Source organism: Mytilus galloprovincialis, chromosome 5 (genome assembly GCF_965363235.1).
Source record: "Mytilus galloprovincialis chromosome 5, xbMytGall1.hap1.1, whole genome shotgun sequence".
Lineage (NCBI taxonomy): Eukaryota > Metazoa > Mollusca > Bivalvia > Mytilida > Mytilidae > Mytilus > Mytilus galloprovincialis.
In genome coordinates this window covers 79,365,717-79,380,142 of record NC_134842.1, presented here as the reverse complement: position 1 = coordinate 79,380,142, position 14,426 = coordinate 79,365,717, and the positions used below count along the sequence as shown (strand labels likewise).

The 14,426-nt window shown below is 31.8% G+C and overlaps 1 protein-coding gene across 10 annotated transcripts in view; it reads left to right on the top strand.

Annotated features, from left to right (window-relative positions):
- The window catches only part of LOC143076456 (uncharacterized), a 56,124-nt gene that overhangs the window by 24,211 nt on the left and 17,487 nt on the right, over positions 1–14,426 (top strand). For 9 of the 10 annotated variants that reach the window (XM_076252241.1, XM_076252242.1, XM_076252245.1 and 6 more), the window contains 8 exons: positions 1,870–1,965; positions 3,814–4,338; positions 5,742–5,798; positions 6,181–6,328; positions 7,227–7,369; positions 8,511–9,846; positions 12,295–12,474; positions 13,481–13,656. In XM_076252241.1, coding sequence (XP_076108356.1) covers positions 1,870–1,965; positions 3,814–4,338; positions 5,742–5,798; positions 6,181–6,328; positions 7,227–7,369; positions 8,511–9,846; positions 12,295–12,474; positions 13,481–13,656 — 2,661 coding nt within the window. The remainder of the gene's footprint in view (positions 1–1,869; positions 1,966–3,813; positions 4,339–5,741; positions 5,799–6,180; positions 6,329–7,226; positions 7,370–8,510; positions 9,847–12,294; positions 12,475–13,480; positions 13,657–14,426) is intronic. The other variant, XM_076252240.1, reaches the window with a different exon arrangement.

Sequence of the window (14,426 nt, the reverse complement as noted above, 5' to 3'; positions counted from 1 at the left end):
ACATAAATATTTAAGCCACATTCACATGTGTTGAAACATTTGTAAATCAATTTAAAAAGTAGAGGGACTAATGTCAAGGCTGTTTGTACACTTAATAACAAAACAGACTCATTTTTCAAGATGTACAATAACAAAACAAACTCATTTTTCAAGATGTAAATTTACATGTTTTAAATTTACATGATTTATTTAGTGTTATCAGTTTACAGTTAGGAAGTTTATACTTTTGTGTCTTTTTGAAATAAGATTAAAACAAAGTATATAGATATAATTCAATGTCATTGAATGCAGTCCTATTACAACATAAACCATTTTTCTTGTGATCAATTCTTATTGAATATTTACATATCATGTATATAGGTTATACAAAATGCAAACCTTAGAAATTTCAATTGATCATTCAATTACAGCTTGGTTTAGTTAATTGTAAGTTTAAGTTATCATGTATACTTGGAAGCAGATTGAATTCAATGACTACATATATACTCAAGGAAATCTAGTAAATATTAATGTTAATAATACATGTATTTTGATTTACTACTCTTTCATTTTCTAAATTTCCATAGTACATGGAGTATATATTATATACAGAGTGTTCACTCGCAATGACCAACATTCACTGTAAAAAATCACTCAAAAGTGACTACATCCTCAACCATTCTGTGTTAAATATATATAAAGATTTTTGAAACTGAAGTTTTGCAACTTTTTTTTTGTATTGAATAATATAAAAAAGAAGATGTGGTATGATTGCCAATGAGACAACTCTCCATAAGAGACAAAATAACACAAAAAAATAACGCTATAGGTCACTGTACGGCCTTTAGCAATGATCATTGAAAGCCCATACTATGTACTTTAATTCCTCACTTAACACAACAATATCTTTAACCTAAATTTTCATCAGTTGGTTGCAATATTTAAAAAGTAAATATTGAACATTAGTTTTACAAGTGAAGTCTTGTCAAGGGTTGTGTATATAATTATATATTTATGTTTAACATGTAATTGTCATAATAGAGTTTGTTTTACTTGTATATTTGCCTACAAATCTAACAAATCACTTTTTACCTTTGTATATATTTGTATAGACCTGAATTTGTTTGGTTTGCATATAATATTTTGAAACTCATTTTGACAATAGAATGCTTAGATAGCATGAAACTTATATTATGCATTAAGAATTGTACAATATAAGATCTTTTTAAGCTTGCTTATTGTATACTACAGCTTGGGGGGAAAAAAGGGGGGATGGTATTTTTTTTTTATTTGGGTCGTTCAAATTTATTGTTGATGCATGGAAGGTTAATCTTTTTAACAGAAGTTTATTTTGTTTGGCTTAATTATGAGGAAACAGTTAACTTTTATGATCATTAACAGTAGATTTATTAAAATTTAGAAATAAATTATGTTGATTCTGTTGCAATAGAACTACAATCCAACAACACATAAACACATATTAAGGTCTTTCTTAGATTTCTGTCTGATGGAAAGATACCCAACATGTCCATTAATATATATTGTTAGCTTTAAAAAAAAAAAGTGACATGTTTAAAAAAAATAAAAAGAGTAGGCACTCATAGCGCATATTCTTATATCTATATGCGGTATGTGTAGAATCCTTTCTGCAGGCATCTCAATTAATAAAAAAATTTACAAACTGTTATTAAATAGGAAAGGTGAACTTTCCATGCATCAATTTGTCCTAAAATGAAAGAGTTAACATCTCAGAATCCTAGAATAAATTTTTTGTCCTTGATTCAAAACATTGGGACACTGAATTTAACAAAAAACATGCAAATCCAACAAATATACAGTGGGCACAGACTTTAACCATTTTTGTTTTGTTTTTTTAAATAATTGTAATAGAAAATAGAGAAGAGTTTCGAGGACTTGTTGACTGGTCTGTCCGATGAAAATGACGATGATATTGATGATCTCGTTGATTTTGACAATCTACCAGAGGTTTGTTTATCTATGTTTTATAGATTTTAATTGTTGTTAATAAATCACCATCTCAAGGAATAATGTACAAATCAATGCCCTTTCTTGTTGCATATATATATTATATACAAGGGGAAATAAGACATTTTGAAAATATTAATTTGTGTTTACTGGCTCAGTGTTCTCCCCTGGACCTTTTAGCATCATGGTAATGTGATTCTATATTGATAAAATGTGATGCTATCTGAAGTGGTTTTCTTATAGATTATATTATGGATGTGAGGCTATAATTTTTAGAAACAAGATAGTATTTCAATTTCCCTTGCTTAATTACCAGGATGCTAAATGAAATGTCTGGGGAGAACAAATGCTACTGTTACAGTGGATTCATTTTTATTCGTGGAACACCTTTTTTCATTGATTTTGTGGATACTTTTGAAACCATTAATTCAAATGTTTTAAAAAAAAAATGCATTATAAATTTATTTAGGCTTACATGCAGAATTTCCGGAAACCACAAAATCAAATCTCCATGAAAATGCAAGTTTTATTAGTACTGATGGAATCCATGAAAATTGTTAACCACAGTAATTTAAAAAAAAAATTGACATTTTTGGGTCAAATGATTTACACTGAACACTCAATATTATCAAAAGATTTAACAGAAAAAGCAATAGAAAATACCAAAAAGACAACAAAAAAATCATAAGCTGAAGAAAACATGAGAAAATACACACTGGGTATAATGAACAAATGATGAAAGAGGCAGAATAATAAAAACAAAATGAGTTGAAGAAAATGGTCAATGACAAGGCAAAAAAAAGAAAACAACTGAGCAACAGGAAAAACATCCAAATTCTCAGGGTATATCATATCTGAGGGGGGATAGGACCTTTATTAGGACTCCAGGATTGGGTGTTTTAAAGCTCCGGATTTCGGGATTGACCCTTTCAGGATCTGGGAATTCTTGTTTTTGAATTTTGGGACCTCGGCATTTCGTGTTTTTAAGCCTGGGATTTCGGGATTTCATGTTTTTAAGCCTGGGAATTCGGGATCAGGACCCAATCCTACCCTCTTTCATATCTAGTGGGAGAAAAGTGCAATTTTGGCCTTTCCTTTCTAGCACTAAGACAAAGAATTACTTAACAATAAAGTAATTTGGATACTCAATAAAATCTGCAAATCTCTTACATGTATGTCTTGAAAAAAAATTGAATGCAATTTTAATCCCCTGCTATCTAGGATATCTGAATTAGTCCTTTGTTGCATGCTTTTTAAGCGTTTTTTCATGACATATTTATGATGGTGTTACATGATCCCTAATTATTTCTATTTTAGTCAATGATGTAAGCATTTTATGCATGAATTACTGAATGATTAAACGTCTTGCAGAAGATATGACCAAAATATATCTGCTTTGAAATAGAATTTTAGATTTTAGTCAGTTATATATACATATGACTTTTGTGTTGTTTTTATATGAATGTTTTTATTCCTACCGAAACTTACATGTAACAGTAAATAACAGTTTGAATGTTGACCCTCTATATAATTATTTACATGTTTAGATAAAACTTACATATATATATATATACATATTTTGTGTTTTGATTTGATACACTATATTCCTTTTTTCCCTCAGTATCATGATAATATATATATATTTACATTGATGAGTATTTATTAGTATAAGTCATGTAACTAAGTCACACATTTTTAGATATTCTATAATTTCATAAAATATTGAAGTTTTTTGCAACTGACTTACTATTCTCATGCTTGAAATTATTTATATTTTACAAATGTTTGCCGATTTTTATAAAATCATACAAATAGAACCTATTATCAATATTTTTGTTCTAATTTTAGATGTGTTCTGATGCCACCTTGATAGCAATAACAAAGTCTAACAAACCATACACAAATGCAGCTTCCATGGACGATTCGTTAAGGATGTCTGAATTTGATGCCCCTACCGATTTCACGTCGTCAAAAGCAAACGACTCAGATGTTTTCAGTACCGATGATTTTTTCACTGAAAAGTCGAACGGAAAAGAAGAATATGTAGAAAATGACAAACTGATTGACTTTGGTGAAAGTGAAGTTATCAAAACAGAAAAGAGAGATGAACTTTGTGAGTTTGACTCTCATCGCGACGATGTGAAGGAAGAGGATAAAATGATAGATTTCGATAACCAAGAAGATGATGATGATGATATAAGTGATGAAAAAATAGATGATGAAAATTCCATGGGATCAGATGAAGTAGAAGAAGATGATGATGATGGTGACAAGTATGAACCAAGTTTTGTTGATCAGAACAATGAGAAAGTAGATGTGATGCTAACAGATGAAACTGGTAATGCAGTCGATATAATGGACCAGGATACAGAGGTATATCTTGTTACTATGGTTACACATATTAAGTATAACCGTATAAGGGCTTATTTTTGCAGGTTGTTTATTTTCGCTTATTTTGGCGGATAAAAGAAAATCGTGATAATAAATTCCATAAAAATAAATGCATACCTTCTTGATAATTTTATAACCTCATTTACAGTTAATACATCAAAGTTCAGGTCCAGATCAATTAATTAGATGTCATTTAGGTAAACAAATCATTTTAATTTGCTTTTCAATTTTTCAATATTTTATATGCAACAATTTCAGTATCCACCAAAATATTAAATTGGGATTTAAGGATTTACCAAAATAAATACCGCCAAAAATTTTTGTATACTTTTTTGCCTCTTAATCGCGAAATTTTACACCCTTGAAAATAATCCCCCTATACATCATTATTTCATTATTTTGTAATTTAATTGTATAATTGACTTAGTTTGTTTCATTCAATCTTGATATTTGTTATTTGCCTTCAGAGAATCTTAATTATTCATCATATCCCAGTGTGCCATATTGAAATCTGGTTCAGTATCTACAATACAACCATGAACATGATGAAGTTCGCCAATTGCCTGTGTAAAACTTTTTCATTTAAAAAAACACTTATAATGTCAAGATAATTGAACTGAATTATTCTATTTCAAACACCAAAATTAAATACCAAGAATTTTATAAGCTTTGCTATAGTCCACACTTTTGGATGCCAGTAAACATGTAAGATGGAGAAGCACTTTCTTCATTTAGAAAGTCTGTAACTTTATGCAAAAATGAAGGATGTAAAAATATTTTTAAATGAATTTAATTGGCCTTAGTATTTGTTTGAAGTTATAATAACATTATAAGGGTACCAATTATTCTGCACCAGATGCGCATTTCCACAATCAATGTCTCTTCAGTGATTCTCAGGGCCAAAATATTTGAAAATCCAATAACCTAGAATTGATTTCTCTTTTGATCAAATAATATAAAATTGAAAATGGAAATGGGGAATGTGTCAAAGAGACAACAACCCAACCATAGAGCAGACAACAGCAGAAGGCCACCAATGGGTCTTCAATGCAGCGAGAAACTCCTGCACCCGGAGGCATCCTTTAGCTGTTGTATAAGTGAGAGGTTTAGCGCTATAAAACCAAGTTCAATCCACCATTTTCTACATTTGAAAATGCCTGTACCAAGTCAGGAATATGACAGTTCTTGTCCATTCGTTTTTTATGTGTTTTTTGCCATGTGATTATGGACTTTCCGATTGGATTTTTCTCTGAGTTCAGTATTTTTGTGATTTTACTTTTTTTTCAGCTGGCCAAAAAATGGCAAAATAACAATATGTATATATTGTTACCTAATGTTGTCTATAAATTAAAAAGCATAATTAATATAAAACTTTTTGTTTTCAGGTAGTTGTGAATGGTTTACAGAGAGAAGAGAGCATTGATTTAGATGCTATTGTCCAGGTACTTAACTATATTTAGTACATAAAGAAAAAAACGAAAAGATTAAAATAATACACATGAAATCATTAGATTGTAATTTAACACTTTTAATGAAGAAGCATCATCTAATACACGTTTTTTGTGAGATGTTTATGGTTAAAGGGGACCATATGCATGTTAAAAACAGAGTTTGAAGATACCAAGGGGACTTAATTCAAATTAAAGATCCATTGTTAAACCACAAACATTCTTCTTCATTTGCCGATAGCTTTTATGGTGACTTATAGTTGTTAAAGTCTGTGTCATTTTGGTCCCTTGTGGACAGTTGTCTCATTGGCAATCATACCACATCTTCTTTTTTATATTTGTTCACATTTTATTTACAAATCCTTATCATTGACAGGATAATACTCATTTAGATGTTGACATTGGTAAACAGAAAACTGTCCTGAGAAAGAAAGGATCATTAGCCAAGAGACGTAAACCTAGTAGAACTAGTGTACATAGTATGGGAGCCGCTGATGAAAACAGTCGATATTCTGATTCTACTGGTAAATATTAAACAATGTTAAATTATTCTTGAAACTATTTCGTCTTCATAAATGAGAAACCTTTATTTAAATAAATGGTTGTCACAAAACAAATTGTCAGTCAGCGTAAATACTTAAAGGAGTGATTAAGAAATCACTGATTCAAGAAACAATTTTTTCAGAAAAGTTGGAAGAAAGGGTCTTTTTTTATTAATCACCTTTTTTTTTGAAAGTAGTACAAATAAATCACTAGATTAAGTGATTTAATTTTATTTAAGCTTTAACCATGTAATAAGCAAAAATAAACCCCCTTAAGAAAATTCCCACAATAGAGTTTTTGTTGTCAATATTTATAATTTTTAGCAAAGAAATCAACTCAAACATGTGCTAGTGGCCATCTGGAATCTGTAACACGTACATACAAGGCCTCATTAAATGCAGAACAACAATAAAAACTCTGGGTTTTGTTTAAATGTTTGCATTTAATATTTTGAAAGCACTTTTTGAATGTAGCCTTTTTTGAAATTGCAATAATCAATTTGCGATTTATGTGCATTACTCAACAATCGCAATATGAAGTACATATGAACTAACAATATCCTTTCCTTAAGGTGGTACCTAACACTTTAACAAAAATTAATTTAGCTCGTTTAATTTTCTTAAAATTTTGACAAAGTATTTACTTTGACCCTTTGACAAAAATATAAAAATTTCAAAAAATTTGAACCAACCGTTTAATCAGAAAAATTACACTGGTTATATAGCAGTTTGACAAACACTCATTTTGATCATTGAGAAGCTTAATATTCCCTTAAGAACACAACGCCATTAAAATGTTCTGCTGATTTTACAGAGTTATCTCCCTGTAGTGTTAGGTACCACCTTAACTCGTATGGACATAAATAATTTTATTTTACAGAGCCAAAGCCTGTTATGCAGAATGGTCATACAGATGAAGATGTTTTCTCCCGTAACAGCAGTTCTTCCGTAGATAGCGATGCACAATCTCCTCCCGCCAAAAAGCCACTTGCAGGAATGGTGGCCTTGCCTGGCATGGGAATGGTAAATAATACTATGTTACTTTAACTAGATATATATCCCGACTAGGTTGACTGGATGTCTGGTCTATACCTCATTTTAGAAGTTCTTATTGGAAAACACGTCATTTGAGAAATTTTGATTGATCATGTATGTACTGTGCAATATTATTGTAAAGACAAAAGATAATCATTATCTACTCTTGGTATAAACATTTGATATATATATGTGTACACAATTTTAAGCCTTTGATTTTTGCATCAGTACAGTCAAAACTCTTCAAACAAATAAACAGTACACCTATACACAAAACTTACAATGTCTTGCTATCACGACTTGCACAAATTTTCTGGCTCAATAGTTTTAAAGAAATCATTGTTTGAATCATTAATTAAGGAATGACTGTAATATTTTTCTGTGTATGAAGAAATAACATAAAAAATGTGTTGCACACTGAATATGCGGGTTATTTTTAAGTGTGCACCACATTTTTTAATATTACTATTGTTATTTGGAATAGACAGATAAAATATTACAGTTGTTTCTTATAATTTAATTCTGAATTCCATTTTAAACCGGAGTAAACGATGAAAAAACATTGATGACGTCATGGTCACATGACTAAATCATGTCTATGAGCTGATAAACTAAACAACATCAGTCAATCAGAAGACATGTTACATCCAAAATTAATTATATATAAATAAAAATATGCAGTAGCTTGCCAATGAGAGACCAAATCATGTAGATGTTAGTAATTTTTAGTCACAATAAATGAAACCTCATAGCAAATCTAGTGGGCCCTTTTTAGCTCACTGTTCCAAAGGAATTGTGAGATTTAGCCATCACTTGGCGTTCTCCGTCGTCTGATGTTGTCGTCATCATTGACCGTCACCATCGACCATCGTCGTCCCTCTGGTGTAATCTATTTCAAACGTCTTCTCCTATGAAACTGCTAAACCAATTACAACCAAACTTAAGCTGAATGATCCTTTGGGTATCTAGAATAAAATTTGTGTTTTATTTTCTATAAAAAATATGGCCGCCATGGCTGAAAATAAGTGAGCGATTCAGGCTCTTGAGAGTCTCTTGTTTTTTAAGTGGGCTTTAATATGTTTTATGTCCATATATATTTCAGATATATAACGTATATTTTATATTTTAGCCAATGGGATTGCCTAAGAGAAAGTCTAGAGGTTCTACTCCATCAGATAGCGACCTGACACCAGATGAAGCCAAAAAAGATTTCAGGAACATTGGTGTTAAACTTCCAATTCCCTCATCTCGTGGGTCTAGCGAATCAGACAATCAATCTAATATAACAAGTCCAAAACTTAGGAAAACTTCGGATAAGGAAGCAATGAAATCTCACGTAGAACCTACACACCAGTTTGAAAAACCAAAATTGAAACCAGTTTCACAACCAGTTAGAGAACGGGAAGAAAGTGATGATTCAAAAATGTTTGATATGCCTGCTCTAAAACAAGTGGAAAAATCACCAACGAAAAGTAGAGCTTTCGAACAAAATGATGATATGGATACAAAACATGTCTTTCAAACCCCAAAGTTACGAAAAGTTGATGATGCTCCGACAGAAAGTTTACGTTTTATTCACGGTAAAACAGGAGAAGAAGATGAAACTGAAAGTAGAATTTCAGACGATTCTAGACATATTTTTCAAACTCCTACGTTAAAAAAGGTAGACAATCCTCCCACTAAGACGTTACGAAATCTTCATGGTGATGAATCAGATATGAAATTAACTTTGGGGGATCACATGGGAGAGAGTAGTACAGATGATATAGACATTGGAATGTATTTTGAAAAGCCTCAGTTACGGAACGTTCCTAAACCAACAGAGACATTAAGAAATGTCTATAAAGAAAAGCCTCAAATTGATGTGCCAGAATTAAAAAATGTGCCAAAAATGGAATTAGAATTAAAATCTCCCACTGAGATTGACAACAAATTCAATGTGCCCCAGCTTAAAAGTGTTCAGAAAGAAAGGGAGACTGACAATCAGGAAAAAGAAGAGGGGACTTTTCAGATCCCTACTTTAAGGAGTACTCCTCTACCTAAAAGAAGAGAGCCACCTAAAAGTCCAGAAACAAAAACTTTTGATGTTCCCATGTTGAGACGCACCCCTCGGGTTAAATCTGAAACAGACACTGTGGAATCAGAAAAACCTCCAACTGGTATATTTGAAAAACCCAAATTAAAATCAGCTAGGTCGTTACAACAAGACATGGATGATTCTACAAATAAAGATTCTCATTCAAAACATCGGTTTGATGTTCCTTCTCTACGCAATACTCCCTCGAAAAAGGAATCAAGTGTTCAAAGGTCAGAAAGTGTCAGAAGTGATCATGAAAAGCCATCATGGCTACAGGACACCAAACTAAAATCCACTCGAGGAGGATCCATTGATTCCTCTGGGGATAAAGATTCAGACAAACCCAGTTGGTTAACATCTGATACAAGGAAAAGGCATGATTCTAAAGGTATTATTATTATAGATTAACTTTGCCAAGAATTTGGAATACTTTAAAATATTTAACATTTGACCAAAACATATGAACTCAATACAGCTTATAAATCAACCATGAATGTTACACACTTACGTTTGTAGACCTATTACATTGTATTATGGGATAATCAGTACTTCCTGACGATAATATTGGTCAAATAAACTCTCTGATTTTACATAAAGGAATGGATTATGACAAGTTTGCTTCATATTGTCAGATTGTGACTTGCGCTTATAACTTGAATAAGATGAGAACCAAATGTTTTGATGAGAAAAGTTGAATTCATTTTCTCATTGTAAACTTTCCATTTTTGTGTAGCAACATCCAAGTAGCACATTCATATATGGAATTCTAGTATCTTCCAGATTGATACCATTTTCCAAAGCCTCTATCATCATGATCATGTCTATCATTTCCTATCAGAATTTTCCGGGTTGACCATCGCATGGAAGCTCTTGAACCAATGGTTCTTATTGGTAATTGGTGATGGCAGCTCTTTAAATATTTTTGGAATACCATGACTAACTAATATCAGTCAGGGGACTTACTTAAACAAGTGATTTTCTAAATCACTGATTCAAGTAACATTATTTCCATAAAGGTTGGAAGTTAGAGTTGTCTTTCTTTAATAATCACCTATTTAAGTAGTACAAAATAATCACTAGAAGAAGTGATTTAATATTAGTGTAGCTTTAAATATAGAATACTAATGATCCAGGGACTAATTATGTTTCTAAACTTATCAGAACCAACATCTGTGTTGTCTAGGATGACCAGGTCATTTCAGGTGATGACCTTGTACTGAATCTAGGATAATGACATAAAAATCACTTGTTTAAGTATCAGACCTCAATTTCCTTCCCAAAAATCACTTCTTTAAGTATCATTCTTTTAATAACGGTAACCCCCACAAATTTCAACACCCCCGAACAGTGAAATTGTTATCGCGAACAGTAGAATTTTATTACATAATCTGAAAGATGAAACCTTGAACTTCACAGGAAAAATACTCCCACTGCTGTGAAAAATCTTTTAAGAAAGTATCAGTTCATTATGTAAAGCCATTATTATAGCATTTTTTCAACTAAAATAGAATTTTCAGGTAAATGATAGCATCAAAGGCATAAACCTTGCTACTTAAAAGAAGCAAAAAGTTCATATTTTTTAATATTACTAATTAAAAGATGTTATTTAAACCTATGTGTTTAAAATTTTGAAAAAACTACAAAATCCCAATTTGTGACAAAACCTCGAATTTGATACTCAAATAAGTGATTTTTAAAAAATCACTTATTTCAATAAGTCCCCTGACTGAATATTGAATGTCTGTTATAGTTCACCATTGATATGTTCCTTTTGACTTTTGTCTTTTAGGGCATCCTGTTCTTTGTTTGTCATTTATTTATCATGTTTATGACATCACTGATCATTATTTACATATTTAAACAGATTTTAAACTGTCATTAGCCGTGCAGTTTAACCTGGACATGTTTCAAGTTTTTAAAAATCTGCTAAATTAACTGCCACAGAAAGATTTAAGAACAAAAAGGCCAAAAATATGGAGGCTACCAAAATTAACAATTATATGTTCTATTACTGAGCGTTCATTGTGGATATTCAGAGGTTTTTAACTGGATTACTTTGTGTTTACTGTCCCTCTTTTCATGCAATGTTTCGTTTTTTGGTCTTTATTTTGTCTAAGGAGTCTGGTGTTAATGATTGGTGTGGTCTGTTTTAATGTAAATGTGTCCAGGCATTGTTGTACTGTGTTGTTCTGCCTTAACATGTTCAAAGCAGTCTGTTGGTCATGGTGATGGTGGTTGTTCAATGTGTTTGGTGTTTCCTGTTTACTTTTTAATAACACAAACAGTTTACATTTTACTGCACCAGATGTTCATTTGGACAATTGATAAAACTGAGAATGGAAATGGGGAATGTGTCAAAGAGACATCAACCCGATCATAGAAAAAACAACAGCAGAAGGTCTTCAATGTAGCGAGAAATTCCCCCACCGGGAGGCGTCCTTCAGCTGGCCCCTGAACAAATATATACTAGTTCAGTGATAATGAATGCCATACTAATTTCCAAATTGTACACAAGAAACTAAAATTAAAATAATACAAGACTAACAAAGGCCAGAGGCTCCTGACTTGGAACAGGCGCAAAAATAGGGCGGGGTTAAACATGTTTATGAGATCTCAACCCTCCCCTATACCTCTAGCCAATGTAGAAAAGTAAACGCATAATAATGTCTCTTCAGCATGTTCAGTCAGTGATTATTGAATTTAATTTTGCCAAAATCTGTAGTAAAAATATAAGAAAACAGTGGTAAACATTTTCATAGTAATATATACTAATATTTTTTTGTGATGAGAGCAACTGACATCTCACTATATATAACAATGTTTTCATGTGTTTCAGAAAATAAGAATGTCGATAGTTTTGATTTATCAGAAAGTACTCCAAGGAAATCTTCCATACCTCTACAGGAGACCAAACCAGAGAATGGTATTAATGGTCATCACACACCATCACGGACAAGACTGACGTCAGCAAGCTCAGAACATGATGATGATGAAATAAAAACTAAAAAGACCACAGGTAATTAGAGAAAAATAGGAATAGAATGAGAGTAACAAATTTCAACAAACACATTGATACCTGGAATTTTTCGTTCACGTACAAAGGTTTTGTATTATTTGCTATGCACATTTCAACACAAATATTTTCTCAGAGAATTCAACATCTTTTTCCATGGGCATTGACAACAAATATTGTGTAAGCGGGGAAATATATATATAAATACTAAGCTGAATTAAAACCTGAATCATGTGAATGGACTAAAAAGAATGTTTAGGTAGGATAGCTACCTTCTTCTATAGTTGTCCTTTGAATCTGGTATCTATGATGAGTTTATTGAAAGGGAAAAAAATATACATATTATTATGGTTACTAGCATGATTAGACTGAATCTGAATTGGTTACTTATAATTATTGCCATTGACTTGCAAACATTTATCATCTGTAAAATGGAGTTATCTTTCTTAGCTTAAATGTTCAATGTGTAAGAAAAAATGTAGCACAAACTCAATAAATCAAGACTAAAAAATTAGATGGTATTTAAGTACTTCAAGAAACTGATATCTTTTTGAAAATATTTCTCTAGTCTATTATAAGTTATTACTAATTGATAACGGTATATACAGGGGTCGAATTTAAGCTTTATTGTGTACTGGCCAGCCGGACCAGTGGACAAAAAGTCTACTGGTCCGGCTCCATATCTACTGGTCCTAAAAAAATGACGTTCATTCGACAAAATGATATATATATATAAATAATAACCCCCAGTACTGTGTAATTTATTTCGCAGGTATTTTTTTTGATAAATAGATTGAGATTGCGGTGCAATTTTCCACTGGTCCACCGGACCACCACCTGACAAAGTCTACTGGTCCGACCAAAATTCTACTGGTCTCGGACCACTGGACCAGCGCTAATTTCGACCCCTGGGTATATACATGATATAGATTATTTTATTTTATTCCAATTATATAACTGCAAAATCGCTTATTTTTTCAAAGTTATTTAAAAGTATTTTGAACTTTAGGAAGAGACCAGTATGTACCTAGTTGGCTGAAGACAACAGATACCAAAGGGAAGTCTCCCTCTACACCCAATCTGGCATTTGTTACTCCTACTAAAGATTCATCAGAGGTCCCACAATGGAAGAGAGAACTGGCAGAAAAACGAAGACGACAAAAAGATGGGGATGGAGCACCAACTGTAAGCTTTATGTTATTTGAATAAGGGGAACAATTTAAAGCTGTTTTACTTGAATAAAGTTGAGTTTGTTGGAAAATAGACCCTGAAATCACATCATGACCTTTGTTTGGAACAAGAATGACAAAAAACTACTGGGCTAGTTTGTTACTTAACGTTATGCATGGATAACACTCTCAAATAGTTGTACAATGTTTTTCACCATGCTTTAGTATGAGCCTTTGCTCTGTGTTGAAGACCGTACCTTGACCTATAATGGTTTACTTTTATAAATTGTGACTTGGATGGAGAGTTGTCTCATTGGCACTGATACCACATCTTCCTATATCTAATTAGAGAGCTGAAACCATACGTTCATTACACTAATCATATCAGTATAAAAATAAGAAGATGTGGTATTGTCAATGAGACAAATATCCACCAGTGACCAAATGATGTAGAACTAAGCAACTATAGGTCATCTAGATCTTACAGGCTTTAAGATTGAGCAAAACCCATACCACTCACAAGCTATAAAAAGCTCTGAAATGAGAAATGTAAAACAGATCAAACAAGAAAATGAGAGTCCTTATTTATGTAATAAACAATAAACAAAAAACAAATATGATCAACAACAACAAACATGTAGAAAGCTCTCTCTAAGGCTAAAAAAACCTTACTGAAAAAAATAATGTTATAAAATAAGGAGCTGGATTGCCAATGAGACAACATTTCACCATGTTTTAGAAAAAGACACATTAATTTACAATTTGTTGGATTGTGGGGCAAATAAG